The sequence below is a fragment of the Misgurnus anguillicaudatus genome, chromosome 9 (genome assembly GCF_027580225.2).
Source record: "Misgurnus anguillicaudatus chromosome 9, ASM2758022v2, whole genome shotgun sequence".
NCBI classification, from domain to species: domain Eukaryota; kingdom Metazoa; phylum Chordata; class Actinopteri; order Cypriniformes; family Cobitidae; genus Misgurnus; species Misgurnus anguillicaudatus.
The window spans coordinates 26935432-26960998 of record NC_073345.2 but is presented as its reverse complement, the minus strand read 5'-3'; the positions used below and the strand labels follow the sequence as shown (position 1 = coordinate 26960998).

Here is a 25567-nt window from a genome sequence, read left to right as displayed (position 1 = left end):
CCCTTAAAACCTGTTGTGGTAATTACAACAGAGACTTTCATCTTCACTTAGCATAACTTGAAACTCATTTGAATAATGCAATAATTGGTAATTACGTTGCAACAACAGGCAAATTATCTAATTTAGTTTGTCCAGGAAATTTCCAAGAAAATGTTGAGCATTAGGCTGAATCATTCATAAAAATTCACTTTCATTACTTCTAATGAATTAAAGACTTGCCACTCCAGACACAGTATGAGGTTGTCAATAATGCTGATAACAAGATGTAACAGGACATATTAATATAATATTTTTGGTAAAAAGTGTCACAGAATTGCCACGGTCAATGATTTTCAGCTATACAAGCAGGGGCGGATCTACAGGGGGGCAAGGGGGGCAGGTGCCCCCCTAACTTGGTTGATCCAAAAACCCCAGAAGCTTCTCAAAACTTTGAACTAAACAACACATTTACATAAAGTGAACAATTTAATTTTTAATTTTAAATGTATTCTTAGCCCCCTCCCTTCAAATACTTAGCCACGCCCCTGATTCAAACGTGCGAGCGGCGTTCACATCGAGTCTAGCTCACACATAAAGCAAGTCTGGTGGGGTGCAGCGGTGGCCCGGCTGGAGCGCCCGAGAAGTTACTTTTTTTAGAGAAAATATTTTATTGTTAACATCTTTTGATCCAGGACAATAAGTAGCCAATTATTAAAAGATTTAAAAAATATAACCATTTGAAAAAAAATTGAATTTTGACACCAAATGTACCTGCGATTAAAGACGGTTTCATCGGACGCACGTGCGGTAACGCAATATGCGTCTGGTCCGAACTTTACTTCCAGTTTCATTTTTTTTTAAAGGTCTGACTAGTTGCTAAACTGAACTCTTGAACAAATGCCTCGCAAAAAATAATCAAATGTTTTGGTTTCCTAGGTAATCTACGTGTTTATTTTGCTTGTTATATAAATAAACTATGTTTAAAGTACTTATTGATTCTTAGCGAAGTTTACCGGAAGTTACGTGTTGACACTGAAAGCCGCTTGTTTATGTTGTTACTGCCGAAACTGTCTATATAATCACCCAGCTACAAGATAAACTGTATCTTCATACAGTCGGCCTACTGTATCTTCATACAGTCGGCCTACTGTATTAAAGAAACTAGCTACTGAAATTTTTAGGTAATGATGGAGGTCTGTTTATACATTCCCTTAGTGTCAACATTACCCCCAACCCTCTGATTTAATGAAAAGTTAATGAGGCAAAAGAAATGACACCAAAAATAAGCCAGTAAAGTTGCTCGGCTATGCAGTAACCCATTACGCTACGTTAAATTATATTTATAATCAAGCCATTCACTTACAGTAAAACGTGTGACTTTCCTGACCGGAAAAGTCAAACACATCGTCGTCCTCTATTCGACACCACTGAGGAGGCAATAATGTTGATCTACCCAGTATGTCCACATCATTAAAAGCATAATTGCAATGCAGATCCCACAGTTGCCTTTTGAGTCATACGTACACCCCCAGAAGTTTCCAACTCTCCTCTGAAACCTGCCACTATACAGTAGATATAGATAAATATAGATGCTGTTTAGTCACTAAAGTATGATGGAAACTGAAGGAGGAGTTCACAACATCACATCCTGACTGTTGCTGAAAAATGACTGCACTGTTGTTATTCGTGGTTTAAGGCTTATTTAAGTTACATTTTATCTTTTAAATAAAATAGTTCACCCCAAAATGAAAACCGATCACTTACCCTCTCAGTTACTGGACCCATATCGATTCCCTTCCAAATGAAGGTGGGTGGTGATTTATATCCCCATCTCTGTAAAAAAAAAGTTTTTCCAAAATAACCAAAATTGCCATTTCTAGTTCTCCTAAAGCTTTTTAAATCAAAGGTTTTTAAAATAACCAATTCTATCTTACCATTTTACAGAGCACCTATGGTCTGATTCACAATTGTATGTATCCTTTGGTGTGTAAGTGAGTATTAGTACGTTAACAATATGCAAAAGGTACAAACCCCAAAGTTATCGTCTTCAACGTAAATCTCTTTTCTTAGACTATAACAAACACACGGATTGTAGGCAACAGTTTACTTCCTGGGATTGGTGATGTAGAGAAGACCGATATTATCATAATTCCTCCCGCTTCAGACTCAGCCTGTAAGTTAACTCCTGTTAGCATTGCATTGTGACTAAATCTTTCAAACATGGTAAGAACGTCACATTTTAGGCTGACTTTAGAGGTATTCAGACCAATTACAACGTACAGATTACCTGGCCAATCAGGGACACAGCGCTTTTCAGATCATGCTTTTCAAGATGAGAGTGAAATCTGGAGCTACAAAAATGTACGGTATGTGGAAAATATGTGTTTTTTAACCATAAACCATGCAAACACATTGTATTATACCAAATACACAAAAGAACGTTATTTTTTAGCAATGAATAGGTGCACTTTAAAGTCCGTAGAAGCTTTCTTTTTTGTGCAACAGAAAGGTTCTGTAGATGTTAAAGGTTCTTTATGGAACCCTACATTCAGACCATTGGCGTCGGAAGCCAAAAAAAATGTGGGTGGGTCCAAAACATTTACTGGAGTAGATGCCATTTTCTTGGATTCTGCCTTTTAATTAAACAATGCTTTATTAGCCTAAAAACTTTGTTTACCTTGTTCTATTGCAGCCTGGTGTGCAGCAGGCGAAAGTAGTGACATTTTTGAACAACAAATAATGGAGTTTAAAGCAACACTATGTAGTTTTTTACCTTTAAATAATGTCTCTCAAATTATTTCAGTGATAGAACAACTTTTAACTGGACAAATTGTGCTGTTGCTGCAACCTAAGCAGCCTCCTAGCTGCTACAAGCACACTCTGAAAGTGGCGGTGAAGGGTAGGAAACACAGCTCCGCCCCTCCCCCTGCCTGCAGAAGAGTGTCTGATACCAGGTACTGTTGCGCTTTTCAACCACATGGGGGAGCTGTAAGTCATTTTTAAATGGAAACTACATAGTGTTGCTTTAAATTATATGAACTCGAAATTGGGAAAGTGGAATGGATTTGAGGAAGCAGCAGCGTGAAAGTCAAGGCTTGCAGTTTGCAGTTTAATTTATTAGGGCATTCCTTTAGTAGAATGGATTTCATTGATGGCGCTCTGACAAGGGAATAGAGGGTATGCATTGACGTCACTTTTCCACGTGACCACGCCGGAGCTCGCCCTGTTGAGTGGCAAAACGTTCAACAAAATGGCTGGTTTTCATAGCGGCTGCTGCAAAAAACGCAAGTAAAACTGACTATTATAAGCTTAAATCAAATTTAGTTGGCCTTAACAGTGACCCTAACAACTTGCCAAACAACCAGTAGTCTGGACATTGGCATATGGCCAGACATTGCTTTTGCTGACATATACTGTATGTTTGTCTTGCCTAACACTATTAAACCATCCCACCTTTGTAGAACAAGGCTCATCATAATGGATGTATTGTAATGAAGACTCACTGACACAACTTTGCAATTACACAGATCAAGATTATTAATTGGTGTATTTTTACAAGATTTTTTCCAAAATTTTACATACCTGACATATGGCTGCTACTGATTTACTTCTCATTTGAGTGTCAAAACATTCATCAAAATGGCCGGCTGTTCTAGCGGCGGCCGCAAAAATGTCAGTATACAGTAACTGACAATTATCAAAATAAAGCAACTTGTCAACGCACCTGTGGTCTGTGGACGTTGCCATGAACGATCTATTTACTTCTCCTTTTGGTCTGTAAAACAATAGCTCAGAATTGTTATTAAAGGGGCAATAAGTAGGATTTACCCCCATCTAGTGGTGAAATTGTATTTTGCATTCAAATGAACAGTGCTCTCTAGCACCTCGCCTTTCCAAATGCGTGTTGCAACTATGGTAGCTGTTATGTAATCACTGATCTCCTTGTCTGTTTCAGCTGGTTCACGTGTTCTGAATGAAAATGCATTGTGACGCGTTGGTAGGCTAGTGCTTTTTGTCCCTCTCTGCTATAGTTTATCAATACAGCAGAACGATATGGATGCCTCCTTGGACTTACCCGTCCAATGTAAGTAAAGAGGAGAAATTCTAAGCTTACAAAGAAAAGCCAGATCACTGGCAGAGGTCATCTGACACCAACAAGGACATATTCATGAATAAAGACATTGATTTTGATTAATAAAACACTTAAAATCCTACTTACAGTTTTCTGCCGCTCTGTCTTTTGCCACTGGCAAAAATCCTCGATTTTGCGGCATGTTTTCTTAAAATATGCGATGGAATATGCAGGATATTTATGCAATTTATGCAATGGAATTGCAGGAATTTGCGAAAATTGCGGAACTTGCCAAAACTGTGGAAACTTGCAAAAGCTGCAATGATGTTCACGTCACATAATCACGTCACGTCATAACGTTCCCATGGCAACAGGGGACTTTGGCTGATTATGCAATAAATCGTGTGATTGCACAATCGCGTTTTTCTGGAGGGACTGATATGCGCTAAATTAGAGAAAAAGTTAGTGGGTCCAATATCATTTGTCTTAAAAAGTGGACATATAATAGTTCTGATGCCCATGATCCTGAGGAACCTTTATTTTTTTAAAGTAGCTTTACCTGATAATAGCACATAATATCTCTACGGCATTTTGCAAAAGAGTGCGCCATATGAGATCACTTGAAAGCAAGAACAAAACAGACAAAAATATAATGACTTCTTCAGCAAAGGTCAAATACTCAAATACACTGAACTTCATCAGGCTGATTCAAAATAAGCAAAGCACACAAACACATAAATGAGTTTGTTAGCTTTCCAGCATAGTGTTAGTGTAAAATCGACCTGCATTTATTTGAGAAGAATTGCTTTGTGTGTTAAATCCTCGTAGGATGCAGTTTATTTAACTCGAACAACGTTAGGATTTATTACATTGAAATCAGTTTGACATTGCCTACTATCGTCACACATTGGGCCTAAAAACAAATCGAAGGTAGGTTATTTTCCTAAAAGCAAATTGAGAACCTCTCTTATTTTCTTTGGCAACCCTAACTACACATCAAATAGTCAATACTTTCTTCAGATTTATTGCAACAGTTATAGGGACTTTCACTACAGTTCAGCACATTTAAATGAGAATCTAGTAGCATAGCCACTTCATTTTTTAAAGGTCATGTTCTTCCTGATCCCATTTTTTAAACTTTAGTTAGTGAGAAATGTTGCTGTTAGAGCATAAATAATACCTGCAAAATGATAAAGCTCAAAGTTCACTGCCAGGCGATATATTTTCTTTAACATAATTCCCCTTTCAAAGCCTACAGCGAACGGCCAGGTTGGACTACAGCCCTCTACTTCCCGATTGAATGGCGTCAATAAAACAGTTTTTGTCTAAACTCCGCCCACATGAATACGTCAGCAACCAGCTTTGGCTCAAATGGCTCTGCTAACCTAAGCTGCTGTCGAATCACAACACACTAAAACTACACAATCAGAACTCGAAACGTATTTCTGAAGGAGGGACTTCATAGAACAAGGAAGACATCAGCTCGTTTTTAGGAGAGTGAAAACAGCGGTATACAGATAAGTAAATTGTGTGAAAAATACTGTGTTTTTTACACGTGAAACATGAACACATGTTATATTGCGCACTGTAAATACAATCAAAGCTTCCAAAATACAGAAAGAACGAGACCTTTAGGGCTAAAGGCTGGGCCAGCTTGAAACAAATTCAATTTGAGCTTTTTTTCTTTTTCTTTTACTATACACATACAAAAGTATTCGGGCACCAATAGACCACTCTTATAAAGGAATGAATGTCTTTGCATTATATAACAAAGTATAAAGTATTAAGCCAAGTGGCATTTTTTTAAAGCAATAAAGCACAAACACAGTTTTCAGCAAACACACAAAAGGTTACATTGTGCACATGTAAGACAAAAATTATTTGAACCTCAGGATTGTCAGTCCAGAGTTAAAGTGTTATGCCCATTTTTACAAGATGTAATATAAATCTCAGGTGTGTCTGTAAAATTTAGCTCAAAATACCCCACAGATCATTATTGTTATAGCATGTGCAAAATGCCCCTATTTTGGTGGGAGCAAAAAAGTGCTGGTTTAATGTGTGTACCTTTAAATAAAAACGAGCTTTAGCTTATCACTCCCTTACCAACAGACAGTGAGCGCTTCTGGTTAAAAATAGATCTGATTCCTGTGAATACAGTCTGAGAGAATAGTATCTTTAGCCACATTAGCACTACAGCGTAGTAAAAAACGCATTTAGAATTGCTTTGTGAGTAGCCATGGGCGGGGCTTTGTCAGTGTGACATCACATTAACAAGAGAATCAAAACACCATGTCTATGAGACTGCTTTGGTTCAATGGGGATAAAAAAAAGGATTTTTTCACTGTAGAGTTGTTGTGTTCACACACTGCCAACACACATTTATTTCCAAAGTGGATTTTGTTTAATATGTGTCCTTTAATGTAATAAACCACACCCTGGGCTACATTGTCAGAAAGAAAATGGTCAATGTAGCCCAGCTGTCACTGGGGCTGTACCCTTTCAAAAAGTACACATTTGCACCTAAAAGAGTTTATAGTATTGGTACCAAATATAGCATACATATCTGTACCTAATGGTACACATTAGGACCTTTTTAAAGGGTACTGCCCAGGTGACTGCTGGGGTACATATTTAGAATTTTTTTTCTAAAAGAAATTTGTTCATACATGCACTAATAATAACTTAGTAAACCAGTTGTTTAAAATCAATTGCAAGTAAAAGAGAGGATGTGTGGTATATATATTGATGTTTGGTTTGGTATTATGTATCTAAAATGTAATAATATTCTGACATGTTTAAGGGTAACCTTGATGTCTATGTGAAGTCTACATGTATAAACCTCTTTATTCTCTCTCTGAGTGAGTTAACCCAAAAATAAAGGTTTGAAAATAATGTGCATGATTCATTATTTTAATTAAAATGCAAAATATGGGTCACTCACACCCAACACGGGTTTTAGTTGGCTCGGGTTTACCCTCTAACATGTTTACATCCACATACAGTACAGTACGCATCTATGTACACCAGCCCTCCACATCGTGCCAAAGCCCCAAAGGTCAAACATTCATCACCGAACGAGCCAAGCATTTTTTCCCCTTATGACAAACTCCGGCAATGTCATCATTTCTGCAGCGGCAGGACGGGCACCGTTAGCTGGATTATCCTGCCAGAGAGAGGGAGCCCTCGCTCCGTACGTGAGCCTCATATCTATCAGCTCCTTGTTTCACCTTGGCACATACCGCATTAGCTGGGAACGTTAGATGGGTGACAAGCAACGGCATGATGTGTGTGTGATTCCCATGCGAGTACTCGTATGCCCGTATCTGACTGTATCTCAACCTGACGTGAAGTCGTAGGAGAATGATTCATGGTGCGAGGAGATTATTACCTTACACTCTCTCACCCCTGTCTGCTGTTGGCTGCGTCCACGTGGCCTGATTCATGCCGGAGGGGTGGGGAGACACGCTGGGAGAGGGAACAATTGAATAAAAAAGTGAAGTTTTGTTAAATGCAGTTTGATAAAACCGAACGCTGGCTTTTATTTCCAGTGCTGGGGACCCAGAGCTCATAATTTGTATTTGTCACACAAATTTCAATTTATGGATCGCTCTGCTAATGAGCTGATGAATTAAATTAGCTGTGTTGAATAAAGGAGACATTTAAAATGGGCAGTAAATGTGGGTTGCCAGGACCAGGGTTATGAAAAACTGAATTAGATGTAGTTTCTGCTGTGATATTTATATCAGATATAGTCAGTGGAGGTCGGTGGCTTCTTTTTTCGAGGGCGCTTGATGCAAAGTTCGTCACAACAACATGTATGTAGCCCGTCATGTGTGTGGTTCCTTTTTTCAAAAAAAGTGATCCTATGTGCATCGAGTGATCCTATGTGCATCACGTGTCTTGTCAAAATAAGTGCCTGCTGCAGACGCGTCTAAAGGGTTTATGATAAAAGAGACCCTCACGTGAACCTGAGCGTCTATTTTATCATAAACGGTTTTGATGCGTGTGCAGCAGGCGCTTATTTTGACAAAACACGTGATGCACATGGTTTACATGACGCAACAAACACATTTTGAAAACGCAAGCAACACACGACACTTCGAACACTTATTTTGAATTAGCGCCCCTTGGATGAGCAGAAACGAGCCGCCACTGGATATAATTGATATCCACCTTTAGGCCTTCAAAATTCACAGTGTGGTCATGAGAGTCTCAGACCCCATTAGATAAACATGTGCTAATTCGATACTGCACACCAAATGACAAAAGCTGTCTGAAATCAGAAGCTCAACCCTGATTGGCCATTTTTAGTGAGGTTTTTATCAGTTTAAGTTATCATCTACAGTCACCCACCATGCAAATGGCCAAAAAAATGCATGTTTCAGAATACAATCTAGTCACTGAATGCAATTTTTTTATGCACTGTGACCCAAGGTGTCACTGGGGTAGTACCCTTTAAAAAGATCCTAATATTTAGATACAGATATCAGTAGCGGTCCTGGCTAGATTTACGCCCTGGGCGAACCATCCGTTGCCCCCCCCCAGAAAAAAAAGAATTACCCCCAAACCCCGCCACCAACATGTATTATTTTATTATATATAATCTTAAATACAAAAAGGTAACAAGAACAGAGAAAAACATGTAATACAGTATAAACACCCACTCATGCACACACGCACGCACACACATGCATGCGCACACAGATACACACCTGTGAAATCCTGCAAGGATTATGTTGCTGAGGAGGTAGATGGCTCCAGGACCATCCTTGAAGAAGCCTGTGTGGCTGCAGAGGTAGATGGCTCCACATCAGACCCCACAACCATGTCTGTTGCTGCTGTGGAAGTATCTGACTCCTCATTTTGGCCAGTGGGTGCTCTAGCTCCAAAATATTTCAGAAGTGCCCCTGAATTTACAATTAAGATACACTATGTTAGATACACTTACTTCACACATGCATCAGTTACCCAATTAAAATGACAATAACACACATTTTATTAGCATTTGTTAACATCCTATAAACTAAGCATAACACACTACAAATTATTTAAAAAGCTATATCACTGTAGCTTACAAAATGCCATGTCAATGTATATTAGAAGTTATATAAGTTAACATATAGCGTAAAGCAATAAAAAATTACACAGTCGGGAGGTCTGTGTGAATTTGCACTTTTTGTGTTGCAAACACAAACTGTTGCCTATGGGTGAATTTAGTTGCATGACATGATGCCTCAATTCTAATAGTTGCTAGTTCAGCATCACTAAAACCAAATACAGTCGTATTCTGTGGCTAATAGTATAGCAACATATTAGCAAGAGGGTGAGGCTAATATAAATTTTTTAAATAGCGAGGCTATTGCCTACTGTCACTCACGTCATCACTCATAGAAATCGGCATACCATTATCTTTTGCCCGTTTCTCCTCATCTTCTTTTCTTCTTTTTCTGAACTGGGCAACTGATGGCTTCTTTGGTCTTTTAATTTGATCCATGATGATGAAGATGAAGACTCGACATCATTAACTTTGCATTACATTTTGCCAACAACAACGTCTGTTCGCCCGTCAATCAACCGGAGTCACGTAGATGACTCTACAGATTTTTTTTCACATAACCCAATTAATTACATGTTCATTTTAGGAATGAAAAATAAAATGTATTTGTAAGCAGAAGCAGCAGTTTGTGTTATGTGGCCTTTGGCCTGGGATCAGTCAATCCCTCGCTCGCCCCCACTTGCAGTCGCCCCCCTCCCCCGTGCCTCTTCTGACATGCACACAACCTGTGTATCTCAGCACAAACTTGACATGGAAATGAGCGGTAGTTTTGATATAATTTTTTTTTTTAGGGCGCTCGTGCGCCCTCACAGAGATTGCGCCCTGGGCGTTCGCCCACATTGCCCATAGCAAAAACCGGCCCTGACAGATATGTTTACATTTGGTACAAAAATGGATCTTTGAGGTAGTAATAAGAACTCTTTAGGTTCAAAGGTGTACTTTTAGAAAGGGTACCACCACAGGGACCATTTTTGACCTTTTTTCTGACACTATACATTTACTTTTTAAGTCACAGCCTTGAAAACATGCATTACCTAAAATAGATTCTTTATTCTGGAGTCTGACCTTATGCCTCTACCTGTCCTTAAATATTTACCCTGCTTCTATCTCATCCTTAGTCTCTTTCATCTCTTTCAATGTTTTTACAGTTTCCTGTCAGAGCACTGGGACGGGCCAATGCTCATCTGTCTAAATCCAACTTTGCAGGCAGGGCTCAGAGACGAGTGTGCTGCTTCAGTCAAGCGCGGGGAGTAAATGAAAGCCTGGCGGCTCTCCTGTATGCTGACAGATGAATTATTGAGCTCTGTTTACCCAAACGAGAAGTCTCGGTGTGCTCCTTCATGATGGGAAGGAATGGAGGGAAAACTCAGCGCACCTCTGCTAAGGCAAAAAGCTGCCTCAGTGCACACAGCTGGATTCACTCAGAAACCCGCACTAATGATGTCATCAAGACCTGTCACGCTTTTTCACACCTGGACTAGCTGTCACACTGGGAACTTGTCATGAGAGTTATAAGTCAAGTTTTTCTCTAGCAGTGGTTTTGCATATTTGTATTAAAACATTACATGGCCTTACTAAAATTCTAAAATCATTTTCATTTAGATTGCATTGTGACAACTTACCCCACATGTTTAACTGACAAAGTAAATGTTTCTTTAAAAAAAATTTAGGGATCTATCATACTCCCGGCGCAATGCGGCGCAATGGAGCGCAATGCGCGACACAAGTGTCTTTTGCTAGTTTTAACCCGGCGCAATTATAATTTTCACGTTTAGCACCACGTTGTTTAAATAGCAAATGCATTTGCGCCCATGGGCATTCTGGTCTGAAAGTGAGGTGTGTCCGGGCGTATTGTTGGCGTGTTGCTATTTTGAAGCAACTAAAATAGACCGTTTTGTTATTTAATGAGTGTGTTAGTAATATGCGCCTATAAACGGGACGACAACGCACGTTTGCTGGATGCGCAGCAGGACATTAAAGTGACACTTTGTAGTTTTTCAACCTTTATAATATATTTTTCAAGCCCCTTGTGATGGTACATCAACTTAAAATAGGTTGAATGACATGTCTATCGTAGCCTGACGGGGTCTGTATTGCTTTTACTCGTAAGTTTAAACTTGGGTTTTCGGGTAGTAACCCGAGCACAAAAAGAAAACTACAAAAATCTGCTTTACGGCATACGTCACTTCCTCCACTTCCTCAAATTTGGACGTTAGATCGCAACTACTATGATGTTTTTGTCATGGCCGAAGCAGCAACTAAGAATAAGAAACCCAAGGTTTTATCGGAGGAGACCAGAAAGAGAAAACGGAAGAGTGACAGATTAAAAAGAAGGACGAGGATCAATTATATTGGGCCAGTGTTTGCTCGCTGACCGATGCTGACTTGGCATGCCTTTGGACTAGTAAGTAATGTTATATTGCTTGCATATATAATTTAAGTCCTGTCTGGCTCCCGAACTGTTTTTTACGTGAATTTTGCTGGAGGCTACTTGTGGAGTGTAAAGAGAGACTTATATTGCATAACTCTGTGGCGCCGTGGTAGCATCATGGACCTACGACCTGGGCGAGCTTGGTTTGATTCCCCTTTAAGGCAATTTTTTTATATAAACTTTAACCAAGCGACCACCGTTACAACTGGCTTAAAAACGTGAGCTATGCGATCTTTTGGGGTTTGAAATAAAATGAAATCCATGAAATTATATTCATATGACATGCTGGAAGGCACACTTTGTGACCTAAAGAGTTGTCTTCTTTTCCTTTGCGACAGTTCTGCGGCGCTTGTGGTCTCTAGGGGAGCTAGACGTGAAAAATACATGTCTAACACCCCCTAGTGACCAAAAAGTTCTGCGGTGTGCCTTTAAAATGAAAAAATCAAAGGATTAAAATGTAAAAGATTATTATTGAGTCTCTTGGACATAAATGAGGATTGATTATAAGACGTTAGAAGGCATAAAGAGCAGATTCACCTGTAGCCTGGTAAGTAATTAAATGTTTTGCTTTAAACAAATGCAAATATTGCATATATTTTTTAATGTATTTTTAAATGCTACCCACGGATTTATTGTATATGATGACTCTGTACTGGTGGATATGATGAGATGAGAAAATTTTTTAAGTAATGCCTTTCAAAACACTCACGGCGCTGTTCGAGTGCTGAAACGTTTTTGTTTGTTACAAATAAAGTATTTTTAGAGTACAAACCTTTTTTGCATATTTGTAAATCATTTTTTGAGATAACACAGATCATGTAGGCCAGGGGTGGGCATCAAGGGCCACAGTCCTGCAGAGTTTGGCTTCGGCCTTGGTCGAACACACCTGAATGTCATTTCCAAACAGTCCTGAAGACTTCAATTAGATTTTTCAGCTGTGTTTGATTAGGGTTGGAGCTAAACTCTGCAGGGACACTGGCCCTCAGGACCAGGAGTTGCCCACCCCTGATGTAGGCTATCCATTCATTTACAGCAATTAAAAGCCTGCTAATTTTACTTCCATGACTCAAAGAAAACGACTTTTAAAGGTTTTAATACCAAAAAATAACAGTTTCAATACAAATGAAAACAACACAATATTTTTATATCAATCTTTAACTTATGGTTTAACTTACTTAAATTCCGCTTCCTAAATAGGGATTAGGCATGGCACCAGGCACAACTTGCTTTTAAAGGGGATGAAAGCTGAGACTCTCATTGGTTTATTGCACTTTTAGCCCAAAACACACCCATTACTCATTAGGGGAATAGGAACAACCCATTTAGGACGTGCGCTTGCCGCATAAACTATTTTTCCCGTCGTTAAATTAGCAAAAGTGGAATCGGACACACCCGTTTAGACCGTGCGCTTTAGACAATGCGCTTAGATCGTTAAAATAGGACCTTTTGTGGCACAGAAAGGTTCTTCGGATGTTAAAGGTTCCTTATAAAACATTCAGACAAAAACATTGTGAAGCACTTCAGAGTATATTCACCAGTGTGACAACTAGCCCCAGTCCAGCCTTTTTGGATATGCCAGGCACTAATTAAACACCCACACATAGATACTGTAAGTGAACAGTAAGTCTTTCTAGATTTCCCACTTACATATACACAAACTTTAATGCACACATGGGGGCTTGCTGGCAGTTGGGATCACAGTGTGCTTTTTATGTCCAGTTGTGTAGGTGTGTGTTTGTATGTATGGACTCTTGTTACTGAGAACGGTTGTGTGTCATGTCTCCTGCAGTTAACAGGGAACAGGATATGATGTGCATCCGTGATGGCCCATATTCCCCCGGTACAGCACAGCAGTACAGACGCTAACAAAGGCCACGATAATCAGATCACACCTGAAATCCCAACTCATCGCTCAGACGAAAGGGCAGAACTTCATGATCTTTCTTCGGTTCTTTATCACCAAGGCAAGTCAGAGGAGAAAGCTAGTGATAGTTCAACTATTAAAGGGATAGTTCACCCAAAAATAACAATTATGTCATCATTTACTCATCTTCAAGTCGTTACAAACCTGTATAATTTTTTTTACAAAATTTTGTTTGTATCCAAAGCGTTTTAAAGCACCATTGACTTCCATAGTACTTTAATTTCCTACTATGGAAGTCAACGGTGCTTTTGTTTCCTGCTTTTGTCTAGCAAAACAAAGAAATATATACAGGTTTGTAATAACTTGAGGATGAATAAATAATGACTGGCAAACTATACTTTTAAACAGAGACAGCCTAAATCCATATAAACTGTGGCAACGTCTCCACAAGATTATTATACATAATAAAAACATAATGATGGATTGTCCCTGTAGTAAGTGGTTTTGAATAAACAAAAGCTAAATATAATTTCATAGTGCTTTGTTCAAGATGCCACAAACAATATAACAGGCTGACGGTGACATGATTAGTTCTGCATGGTGATGTCTGCATACACGTCAAGTAAAATTAACGCGATAAACTCCCATTACACCAATTCTGCTGATTAGCAAACAATTTACAGATGGCAGGTGGCAACCCAAGGTTGCCACAGAAAGCATCTAACAATGCCAAATAAAAACAACCAATTTAAAATGTTCAAGAACAACAGGCCAAGCTTTTGACAGAACAACCTTTGATACATTGATTTTATTTATCCATCATATGGCCCCAAGGCTCTGACGTCCCCTCTCTTCAATAAACTTGAGTAAGAGATGCACCCTCAGAGCTCCACAACAGCAAAATGAAGGTTTTTAGTGAATGGTTGAGGAAAAAGGATTGGCGGTAATAAATTGCTGCCTCTCGCTGAACAAGTTGAGGCATGGCACATCCACTTCAATACGCCACAGGGAGATTGAGAGAGATCCGGACAGCGCAGTGTTTGGAAAACAATACGTGACAGACAAACAATCTCCAGATATAGACAGAAGTTGAGAAACAGAAACAAAAATGGAAAATAAAAAATAATTCCTTGAAGAACAATAGGTTCCTCTGTGCTTGGGCCCTAACAATAAAACGTGTTAAATTGTTACCAAAAAAATAATAATATTGTGGTTTTTAAATTAAAGCCACAATATGTACGATTTTTGTAATAAAATATCCAAAAACTACTTGCACAGTGTGATACATTTAATGCAGTTATGTATTTAAATGATTTCCAAAGTTGCCAAGGATTTGCAAATCCAGAGAAATTCCTGTTTTTAATAATGTTTGGCCCCTTGTCTCCCTTGAAATTGTTCTCTATCCCTAGTTTACGATTGCAAACCTTTGGCAACACGAGTGGACAAACCTGGAAGCGGTGGTTATACAACATGTTTTACCTTGTAGCTAATAGGGATGCACCGAATCCAGGATTTGGATTCGGCCGAATACTGGGCTTTTTGACGGGGTTCGGGTTCGGCCGAATCCTAGATTTCTTTCCACTGAACCGAACCCTAGGCTTGCACTACGCTGGTCGACGTCACGCGGCCGTTGATTACACACATCAGGTGCTGACGTGGAGATAAGCTTTTTCTTTCGGTGAGCCTTAGGGGCGGTTCACATTTCGAGGACGTGAGCGTGTCGCACCGCATCGTTTTCATTATGCATAGGCTTATGGTAATTGTCAAAATAGTTTTTCCCACTTGTCATCCTGACATTATGTTGCCTATCCTTTTTTTTGCAGTTAAAATTAAATAAAATGAAAAATACACTGCTGTGGACGTTGTTTACTTCATTGATGTGCTTTACTGCGTTAATGGAATAAGGATGCGAATAGGATTCGGTTTCGGCTGCATCTTAAGCAGTGGATTCGGTATTCGGTCGAACCCAATTCGGTGCATCCCTAGTAGCATATTCATTATGATGGAATAAAATTATTTGATCAAACATTCCCGTAAAAAACGAATTCATTACCTCATCCATGAACATTATTAGCCAATTCCATAAGGCTTTGGGATGGTAAAAACGACATCATTCCACTCTCCTTCATAACATTAAGCGTCGCCTTTGTCATCTTAAGTGTGCTAGGGACCGTTCACGTCGTGCCTAAAATGCGTGGAAAACGCTAGGCGTGCTGCTTTCTCCTTCTTTCCAAAGTGCTCGGGCAGTTGCGCTCCTGAGGCGTCTGTCATTGAACCGCAATTATGAGCTGCTCCTAAATTTTTCTGCTGGGGTTTCAAAGTAACGGAAAAGGTGAGAAGGCTGATTGGTTGGTTTTTGTCACATGACCTGCGGTGCGCTTGAGGCATTCTGAAAAGTTGAGATGTTTTTAAACTCGATGCGCCTGGAAAAAACAAGCGTGTCGCACCGTGTGCGTGTCGTGACCACGTTGCGTCCGTTATTATAACGAAGTTGAGCGCGCAGAAGACCCGATATGTGAACGGCCTCTTATTGTGTAATAGCGTCCTCTTGTAGTGAAAATCTACATATTGTGGCTTTAAACAGGCCTTATTTGTTATGCTGCTTAACAACCTTTTTCAATGTGAAATAAGTAACAATGCTTACCTGCAAGCAGGGTTACCGTCCTGTCCAGTATACTGTAACTCGTGGGCTGTCCCATTTTTCAAAATCATCCTCTTTTCATGCCATTGTGACAGGTTTCCAAAGAAATCCATGCTGAAATGCAAAATGTTAAGATCAGCTAAAAACATAGCAAATTTAATTCATTATTACTGAAAATCTTAAGTGAATGGAGAAAATCTACAGTGCATTCAGAAGCCATTTTTTTTTACATTTTGTTATGTTGCAGCCTTAATAAAACATTTAAATAATTTTTTTCTCATTAATCTACACTCGGTAACCAATAATGACAAAGTTAAAACAGAATTTCAGAAATGTCTGTAATTTTAATAAAAATAATAAAATGAATATGACTTTTACACAACTTTTCATGTATTTTACTTACAATACTTAAAGCACCTTTGGACGCAACAAACTTTGCACAAAAATGTGAAGGGGGTCTGAATTCTTTCTGTATGCACTGTATTAAATTAATAAAACATCTTGATAGAATTAAAAAGAAAGAGGTGTTAATAATGCCACAGCTGAACTGTGATGAAATGTGGCAAAATTACCAGACAAACATCAATAATAATTTCAGAATATTAGCCAATATGTAGGCAAACTGTTTACCCAAACATAATAAATCATTCAAAATCACCTCTGACCAAGGACTTGAAACTCTGCGGGCACGGCGAGGAGATGAGGAATGAAGACAAGTCAGCTGAAGAAATGAATAATGATGTGGATGTCTTACTTAATGTAAATGATGGTCATATTAATATACGGAAGAGTCATGTTTCCGAATATTTGACTAAAACAAAAAGCAAACTGATAATGTCGTCACGAAAGAATCATGACTGATTGTTAACAATGATGTCAGATTCATTTCAGTCTAAAAAAAAGTCTGGTGTATTTACAGCAGTTTCTCTTAGCAAAGGAGCTGCGGTGTGGTGTGTGTGTGTTTGTCTGCATGTGGTGCCACGTGCGTAGTGGATCCGTTTTTAGCATCTTTATGCGCAGGGTGACGCACTTTCACAAGGCTCGCAATCTACAGAAATAGTCTCAGACCTGCGAAAATAGAGCCTGGTGTCTGATTACATCTGTAGGTGTGAACCATAGTGCTGATGTTTCAACCTTTAAAGTAAAATGAATCCATTCTTTATATTCCCTAGATGCACACAAATGGATATGTATAGATAGTCGTGACTAAACACACAAGGGAGAGTAGCGAGAGAGAGGGAGGACTCAAAGTATCTGCATCAAGCAGGGTGTAAAAATATTTCTTAAAATACAAAAAAAATACTAGAGAGAACGATTTTGCAAACGTATACATTATGACATTTTTATTACACAACAGCACTGTAGCAGCACTGTGATGATGACTAAATGGTGTATTAATAACTGAAAAAGTTCCATATTCATACAGCAAGATACTCCAAGGAATTTCAAAAATATATATGGTATTATTTAAAACCTGTTATCTTAGGTCTTATAGCTTAGAGCAAAATAATATCTATTTAAATATGTTTTTATTCCTAAACGCTTCCCAAAGTCAGGAAGTGCATGCAACCAACTTATTATTACTTACATTAACACGCCTTCAGAAATGTTCACAGAACATCTGTTCTTCAGTATAGACACCGGGGAATGGGGGAAGCATTACCCTTTTCCTAATTGTAATTATAATTTAGGTCATTTATCAAAGCTTAAAGCTGTGAGAGAACCAAACTTGTTCTGCTTAACTCGGCAAAGACTTAGGAGCTGAGGTTGCTATTCTTCACATAGGGTCATGTAGCACAAAGATTTTAAAGACCTTGGACCTGTTGATGTTACCTCTATTGATTCAAACATGATGTACATCATCATCAATGTTACAAAAAATTATATATGCATTTAAACACGCTGCTATTTTGCAAGTTCTCCCACTTAGGAATCATGGAGGGGTCTGAAATTGTCATCGTAGATGCATGTCCACTGTGAGAGACATAATCTAAAAAAGAAGAAATCACAATATATGATTTTTTTTATCTATTTATTTGTATGATACAGCTGCAAATAAGTATTTGAACACCTGTCTATCAGCTAGAATTCTGACCCTCAAAGCAAGACTATGTAGTTTTTTCTTACCTTTAAATAATGTCTCTAAAATTATTTCAATGATAGAACAACTTTTAACTGGACAAATTTTACTGTTGCTGCAACCTGAGCAGCCTCCTAGCTGCTCCAAGCACTCTGAAAGTGCCGGTGGAGGGTAGGAAAAACAGCCCCGCCCCTCCCTCTGCCTGCAGAAGAGTGTCTGATACCAGGCACTGTTGCGCTTTTCAACCGCATGGGGGAGCTGTAAGTCATTTTTACATGGAAACTACATAGTGTTGCTTTAAAGACCTGTTAGTATTATAGTTAAAATGTCCACCTCCAATCCATTTATTATCCCAAATTATGCACCTGTGTGAGGTCGTTAGCTGCATAAAGACACCTGTCCACCCCATACAATCAGTAAGAATTCAACTACTAACATGGCCAAGACCAAAGAGCTGTCCAAAGACACTAGAGACAGAATTGTACACCTCCACAAGACTGGAAAGGGCTACGGGGAAACTGCCAAGCAGCTTGGTGAAAAAAGGTCCACTGTTGGAGCAATCATTAGAAAATGAAAGAAGCTAAACATGACAGTCAATCTTCCTCGGACTGGGGCTCCATGCAAGATCTCACCTTGTGGGGTCTCAATGATCCTAAGAAAGATGAGAAATCAGCCCAGAACTACACGGGAGGAGCTGGTCAATGACCTGAAAAGAGCTGGGACAACCGTTTTTAAGGTTACTGTTGGTAATACACTAAGACGTCATGGTTTGAAATCATGCATGGCACGGAAGGTTTCCCTGCTTAAACCAGCACATGTCCAGGCCCGTCTTAAGTTTGCCAATGACCATTTGGATGAACCAGAGGAGTCATGGGAGAAAGTCATGTATGAATATATATAATCTGTGCATCCATGCATCTAAAACACTATACTTTCACTACAGCTAGCAACTTTAACAAATCAAAGCTTTCTACATAATGAAAACCATTTCCTAAATAAATATTTCTGACAGTATATACCACAAATAAACAAAACCTGCTGAAATGCATCATGGCAGAACATGAACAATGCCTTAAGCAAAACCAGCAGCTGTAAAAATAACCCGAAAACATCAATAATAAAAACAATCACGCAAAATCAGATCTATTAGTCAGAGTGATCACATGGGAAATAGCAAAGCTATACAGAAAAACTGAGAACATTTGGTCAAAAATGTATACACAACACCTGTCCCAGTTTTCAACAAATGCTAATTACTATAATTTACCTACACAGAGGTGAGCAAGTCATAAATAGTGCAGAAATGAGTGTGGAAATGATTCTGGGTCATGTGTTTGAGTAAGAGAGAGACCACACTAATAATGATGCAGTGCACGGGCCAATACCCCCATTTTAGGAACAAACAATTTTGCATACAAAGTGTCAAGCCAGCAGCAAATCCTTTCACGGGTGTAAACGCCCATATAGTGATGCATTTTTCTGTGAACACATACCATAACAACAACAGGCAGACCGCTAATCTGAAACATTTCGATTAACTGGATTTACAGTGGAACCAATGGAGCAAAAACCAGGGCATAGTGACCACAAAAGCCGAAGCAGTCCATTTCAAAGGAATCAATTACCTATAGTAGTTCAACCACTTCAATGAAGAACCAAGACCATTTTGTTGCAATCAGAATTGGGTTAAAAAGGGACAAACCCAACCTGTAGGGTAACATTTTAATTTGGGTTGTTTCAACCCAAAATGCTAGGTTTAAACCCATTTGTTGGGTCAAATATACAAATTTCCTGGGTTAATTTATCCCAGCGGCTGGGTTTGACCACTTTTGTGCACACACACACAAAAGCCAAACATCAGTCACACATTTTATTAGACACGCTACTAAGAAAGCAAATTCTTTCAGCTCAGAAAAAAACACTATTTTTTTTTTTGGAAAACTGTAAAGGAAAGATAATTTTGTTTTGATTGAACTGAAGTTATCTAAAGATTTCTGCTTATGTCAAACTCTTATATAAAAGGATGTAATGATGCATTGGTTTGGAAATGAAATGAGTTTCTCACTAATCCTGAAGCAGAAGAAGTAAAGACAACTCACGCATTTTCAACTAAATTGCTCTTTATGGCCTGTAGATCTCACTGAGGGCGCTTAACCATTACATAACCATGAGATTTTCTCTCCTACCGTTCACCATTAAGTAGTTAACATTCCTCATGCGCTTCTAACCTAAGCCAATGTTACAGGGTTTAAAACAAGTTATGCTTGATATAAACAGCATTGATAATTTTGGTTAACAGACAAAGCCTTGTTAAAGTGCAACTATTTCATTGCTAAAAAACAACCTTATTTTGTGTATTTGGTGTAATGCAATGTGTTTGCGTGGTTTATGGTTCAAACCACATTATTTTCCACATACCATACATTTTTGTAGCACCAGATATACTGTCTTCCTGAAACACACTGATTTTGTACAAAATTCATTGATTTAAAAAAAATGCTGTGTCCCTGATTGGCCAGCTAATCTGTACATTGTGATTGGTTTGAATTACCTTTGACGTCAACCGGAAATGTGACGCTTCTTACCATGTTTGAAAGATTCACTCACAATGCAATGCTAACAGGAGTTAACTTACAATCTCAGTCTAAAGCGGGAGGAATTATGATAATGTCGGTCTATACTACATCATAAACACCAGGAAGTAAACTGTTGCCTACAATCCGTGTGTTTGTTGTAGTCCAAGAAAAGAGATTTACGTTGGAGATGATAATTTGCATAATCGTTTCGTTTACTTTTGGGTATGTACTTTTGCATATCGTTAACATGTACTAATACACACTTACACAGCAAAGCAAATGTAAAAACGTGAATTGGACCATAGGTGCTCTTTAACACACATACAATTTAAGTCTATCAACTGCATTCTGATGCATTACTTTAATTGTTTCATCTATGTAAATAAATAGTCCAATTCTCTATGTAACATATTTTATATAGGATATTAAAGAAATTAAAATTAAGTATTTAAAAATTTTATCACACTACGGATGAATATTTGAAGAGTTTGGTTCCAAAACGCAATAAACGCCATTAAAAAAAAATTTGTTCCACCAAAATCAGTATTGTATCAAGTCAGTATTAAAAAGTAAATTCTTCATTTTACACAAAATACAAGATCCGCCATGTTATTCTGTCATCTTTTTCCCCTTTTTTCCCAAAATGCAATAAACGCCAGTCCTCCTTCTCTGAAAAATGCAATAAATCCGCTCAACAAATCACAACGCACCATTCCATGCACTGTAGACAACAACGGTGGCACGTAAATACACAATCCTAGTTTTTCTCATCTACTTTGTACTTCGTGATCAACTAACAAAAAAAAAAAAATACTAATAATCGCATTGCTAAACCTGTGGTGGTTTTCTGTGACGGGGAAGAAACGTAAGCCATCAAAATCGAATTATTTACGTGAGAGGCACTCGAGAGATGGAAAAATGCCGGCTGTTGTTTGTTCTCACACGACAACATGAAGCTTCTGTCATGCTAACACATTGACCCCAGGGGATCTTATGAAAAACTTTTCATTATTTTACTCGAAGCCAATGAAAATCCAGCAGGACCAAAACATTTTACTGCTAATCGCTGTCAAAAAAGTTCAGTGACGACGTCCCAAGTAACAGCAGCAATGACAGTGTTCTTAATATGACAAAATAAATGTTTATTTTTTAATCATTGATTATCACTAGTCATCTCAATGAATATAACCTGGCAAAGATGAACGCACATTTATATGTTGATTTAATAGATTTATAGCATTTTGAAAAAATAAAACTTCTTATGGATTTATTGCATTTTGTGGAAAAAATAATCAGTTTTTATAATAAATCTTTAAAAATCAAATTATGGATTTGAATTTTTGTATGTTTTTATAACCTAAAGATGCTATGTAAAAGTGCGTTACAGAAAATAGTGTTTTTCATCTTGTCACTTTTTTTGGTATAGAAAACACATTTCTACCGAAATTAGTCAAAATGGATTTATGGCGTTTTGGAAACAAACTCTTAATTTATATTAGGGATGATTATAATGATTTTGGTGTTCAAAAAATAGATAGTGACATTGACAAAATGCTCTCTGCACGTATTATACGTTCGTAAAATACTTTCGCTTCAAATCCGCCTAATACCAGCCTCCGGCCATTCAGAAATAGCGTTTATTTTTTGGCAAAATCTATTAAACGCCACAATGATTTTTCAGCAAAGTGCTCTAAGTGCATGAAAGAAGAACTGGGTTTTTTCTTTTTTCACATTTTTTAGGTTGATAAAAGCACTGGGGACCCAATTATAGCACTTAAAGATGCATGGAAAAGTGAGATTTTCATGATATGTCCCTTTACATGTAAATACCAATGAAATGACATGAAAAAAAGGCATTTCAATTACTGACTATTAACCTTTTTAGTCGCTTTGGGAAAAAGCATCAGCCAAATGCATAAATGTTAATCCTACAGATGTTTAGCCTCTAAAACATTACAAACAACAGCACAACAAACACAGTATTATGTGCACACCCAGCAATTTACTTTTCAGATTTTGCAGATTACTTATAGGAATTGCACAACAGCAAAACCGATTAAAAGTTTCAAATAAAGGCCTAGAATGTTTAATGAAGTACAATTACTTGTTTGCATTAAATAATGAACTAAATAAAACTCAATGGGTTTGTCTTAATGAGGTGTGCGCATAATGTAGACTCATTTAATGAAGAAATAAGAGGTCATTTATTCCCCTCTCATAAACGCTGTTACTGCAGTCAACAATCACGTGAGCTCTTTTTTCACGCTGCCTACTCACTGTCATCAAACCCCACAGGGTTTTGTTAATCCTAAAAGAGCTTGTGTACCCACCGTACCCACGGGACAGGAGGTAAAGGAGTGTGTTAGTGCACATGTGCTTCAGAGCTGGAAGGAGATCTGAATTTTGACCCACTTACCTGTTGTAACCCAAATTGCTTTTTAAAGACAGAAGATGAATGAGGAAAAGAGCGAGTAAGAAAACGAAAGAGAGATAGAGCACCAGACTGAAACAGTATGTCAGCGTAGCAGAAAGGCAATTACAGTTAAACGTACGACACAGCAGCACATTTGTCAGTATCATTAGGACTATGTGATCAGTCTCTATGCAAGTCCCAAAATGTGCAGTATTGTTCTCTCTTGTTTTGTTTGTGTTTTACTTTCATGCAGGCCAAACATGCTCTCGATCAACACAAACATGAACGCACTGTTCTCTCTATCCTTATCCCTATTATCTTTTATAGCTGTTTGATTCAGAAAGATGATCCAACACCACTCTCTCCCCCATACACAGATTTGTTTCATTGTATTATTGAGATTGAGAACATCTCATAGGTGTTATTTCCATAACAGACTAATGGTCCCCTGGTCCCTTACTGCCCTCACATGAACCTGTTGCCATAATTTAGTTACAAAGCATGGTATTACCTACTAGGGATGGGACGATTACCGGTTTCATGATTAACCACGATAAAATATCCTGACGATTAGTAATATCGTTTAAAATGTAATTATCATTACACCGTGTTTGATTACCGTGATTTCGAAAACTGCATCAATTTAGTCTCTCTCTGATAAAAAAGGTGGCACTAGCTGGTTTAAACTGGTCCTCTCAGTCTGACAAAGCTGGTCAAGCTGGTGGGTCTGGTGGTCTTCCAGCCTGACCAGCTAAGTCCAGCTTGACCAGCTTAAAAAGTGACTAAAACCAGCTCACCAGTTTAGGCTGGTTTTAGCTGTTTTTTAGTAGGGACTTTAGTAGGACTTTTCCTTAAAGTTTATAGTATGTAAAATGAATGTGGATTGTAAAGGCAAAATAATATTAAGATATTAAAGAGATCTCATCTGTGATTTTGCTTTTGTTAATAGTTGCCAAATGTCCTCACTTAGACACTAAAAATGAAAACCAACTTGTGAGTACGTTTTACTGGTCCTTACTAGGGATGGGCATGATTAATCGACGATCGATAATTGATCGTTAAGAATTTAGTCGGTTAAGTTAATTTGTTATTGATTAATCGAATACTTTTTTTATCTAATGCAGGTTGCGTTGCCTAGCGTAGCGTGTGTCTTGAAGCAATTAAATGAATTTCACTGTGTGGCAGCAATTCAACATTTTACCACCAGGGTGCAGTATTTGACACCATACTCCGTTATCTGTGACCTTCCTTTGAAGAGGTCATGATTTTTTGGAACAAATGAGGTCTCTTTTTAAGAATGTGGCTCGCAGCTGCAGGTTCCGCTGCTTTAGAGCACCGCATATTCAAGCGCATATATGTTCCATTTGTCTAACTAAATGTAGTTTAACTGTTTGCCACAAGTTGATCTTGTAATAAAGGTCTCATGGAGGAAAACGCGCTGTATTTTTGTATTCAACATTTTTGAATTATAAAAGTTAAATAATTATTTTTATTATAAAAATATTAATGATTAATCGATAGTCGATCGTTAATTCTCCCAACAATCGACTAAAAGAATTTAATCGAATGCCCATCCCTAGTCCTTACTAAACAAAAAAGGCTCATAAATCAGCCAAATATTTATTGTAAGGTTCTCCACATTTCTTTAAAGGTGCAGTGTGTAAATTTTAGCGGCATCTAGTGGTGAGGTTGCGAATTGCAACCAACGGCTTAGTCCACGGCTCACCCCTCGCTTTTGAAACACATAGTCTATAGAGAAGCTACAGTAGCCGCCACCGGACAAACATGTCATCGTCGGAGACAACTTAGTAAAAAAAATAGTCCGTTAAGGGCTTTTGTAGAAAAATGGCAGCACTAAATGGCAACTTCCATGTAAGGGGACCCTCTGTGTATGTAGATAAAAAGGTCTTGTTCTAAGGTAATAAACACATAAGGGTTCATTATGAAAGGTCTTTATACACCACTGATAATATAGTTTTGTATATTATTTTGCATTTCTGTCAAAAGATCCTTCTAAAAATTACACACTGCACCTTTAAAGGTTAGGTTTAGAAGTAGAGTTATTAGGGATAGGTTAGCCTGATATAAATCAATTGAAGTCTATGAAATAGTCTCACTATAGTGAAACAGTGTTTGAAAATGTCAACGCTGATGTAGGGAAGCATATTAAAACTGACTGAAACTATATGAAACAAAATTTGTTATAAAGAAGCAAACAAAACTTATTAAGTGGTCGGAAATTATGTCATTCATTATATCAACTATTTCTCCCATCATATTGGCCTTCAAGCCATTACATCGCCCTATATGTGACGTTTACCCTGCTGAAAAAAACAATGGGAATTATGCTGGTCTATGCTGGTTTAGCTGGTGGTCACCAGCATACCAGCACCAAAACACAACATATGCTGGTCTTGCTGGTATGACCAGCATGGGATGCTGGTGCTAATGCTGG

General features: G+C 38.2%; 1 protein-coding gene across 6 annotated transcripts in view; it reads right to left on the bottom strand.

The window, feature by feature from the left end:
* nsmfa (NMDA receptor synaptonuclear signaling and neuronal migration factor a) overlaps positions 1-25567 on the bottom strand; it is a 72671-nt gene that overhangs the window by 46062 nt on the left and 1042 nt on the right. For 5 of the 6 annotated variants that reach the window (XM_073871390.1, XM_073871391.1, XM_073871384.1 and 2 more), the window contains exon 2: positions 16047-16157. In XM_073871390.1, the coding sequence (XP_073727491.1) occupies positions 16047-16156 (110 nt within the window). In that variant the 5' untranslated portion in view covers position 16157. Of the gene's footprint in view, positions 1-16046; positions 16158-16701; positions 16765-25567 lie in introns of all 6 variants that reach the window. The other variant, XM_073871385.1, reaches the window with a different exon arrangement.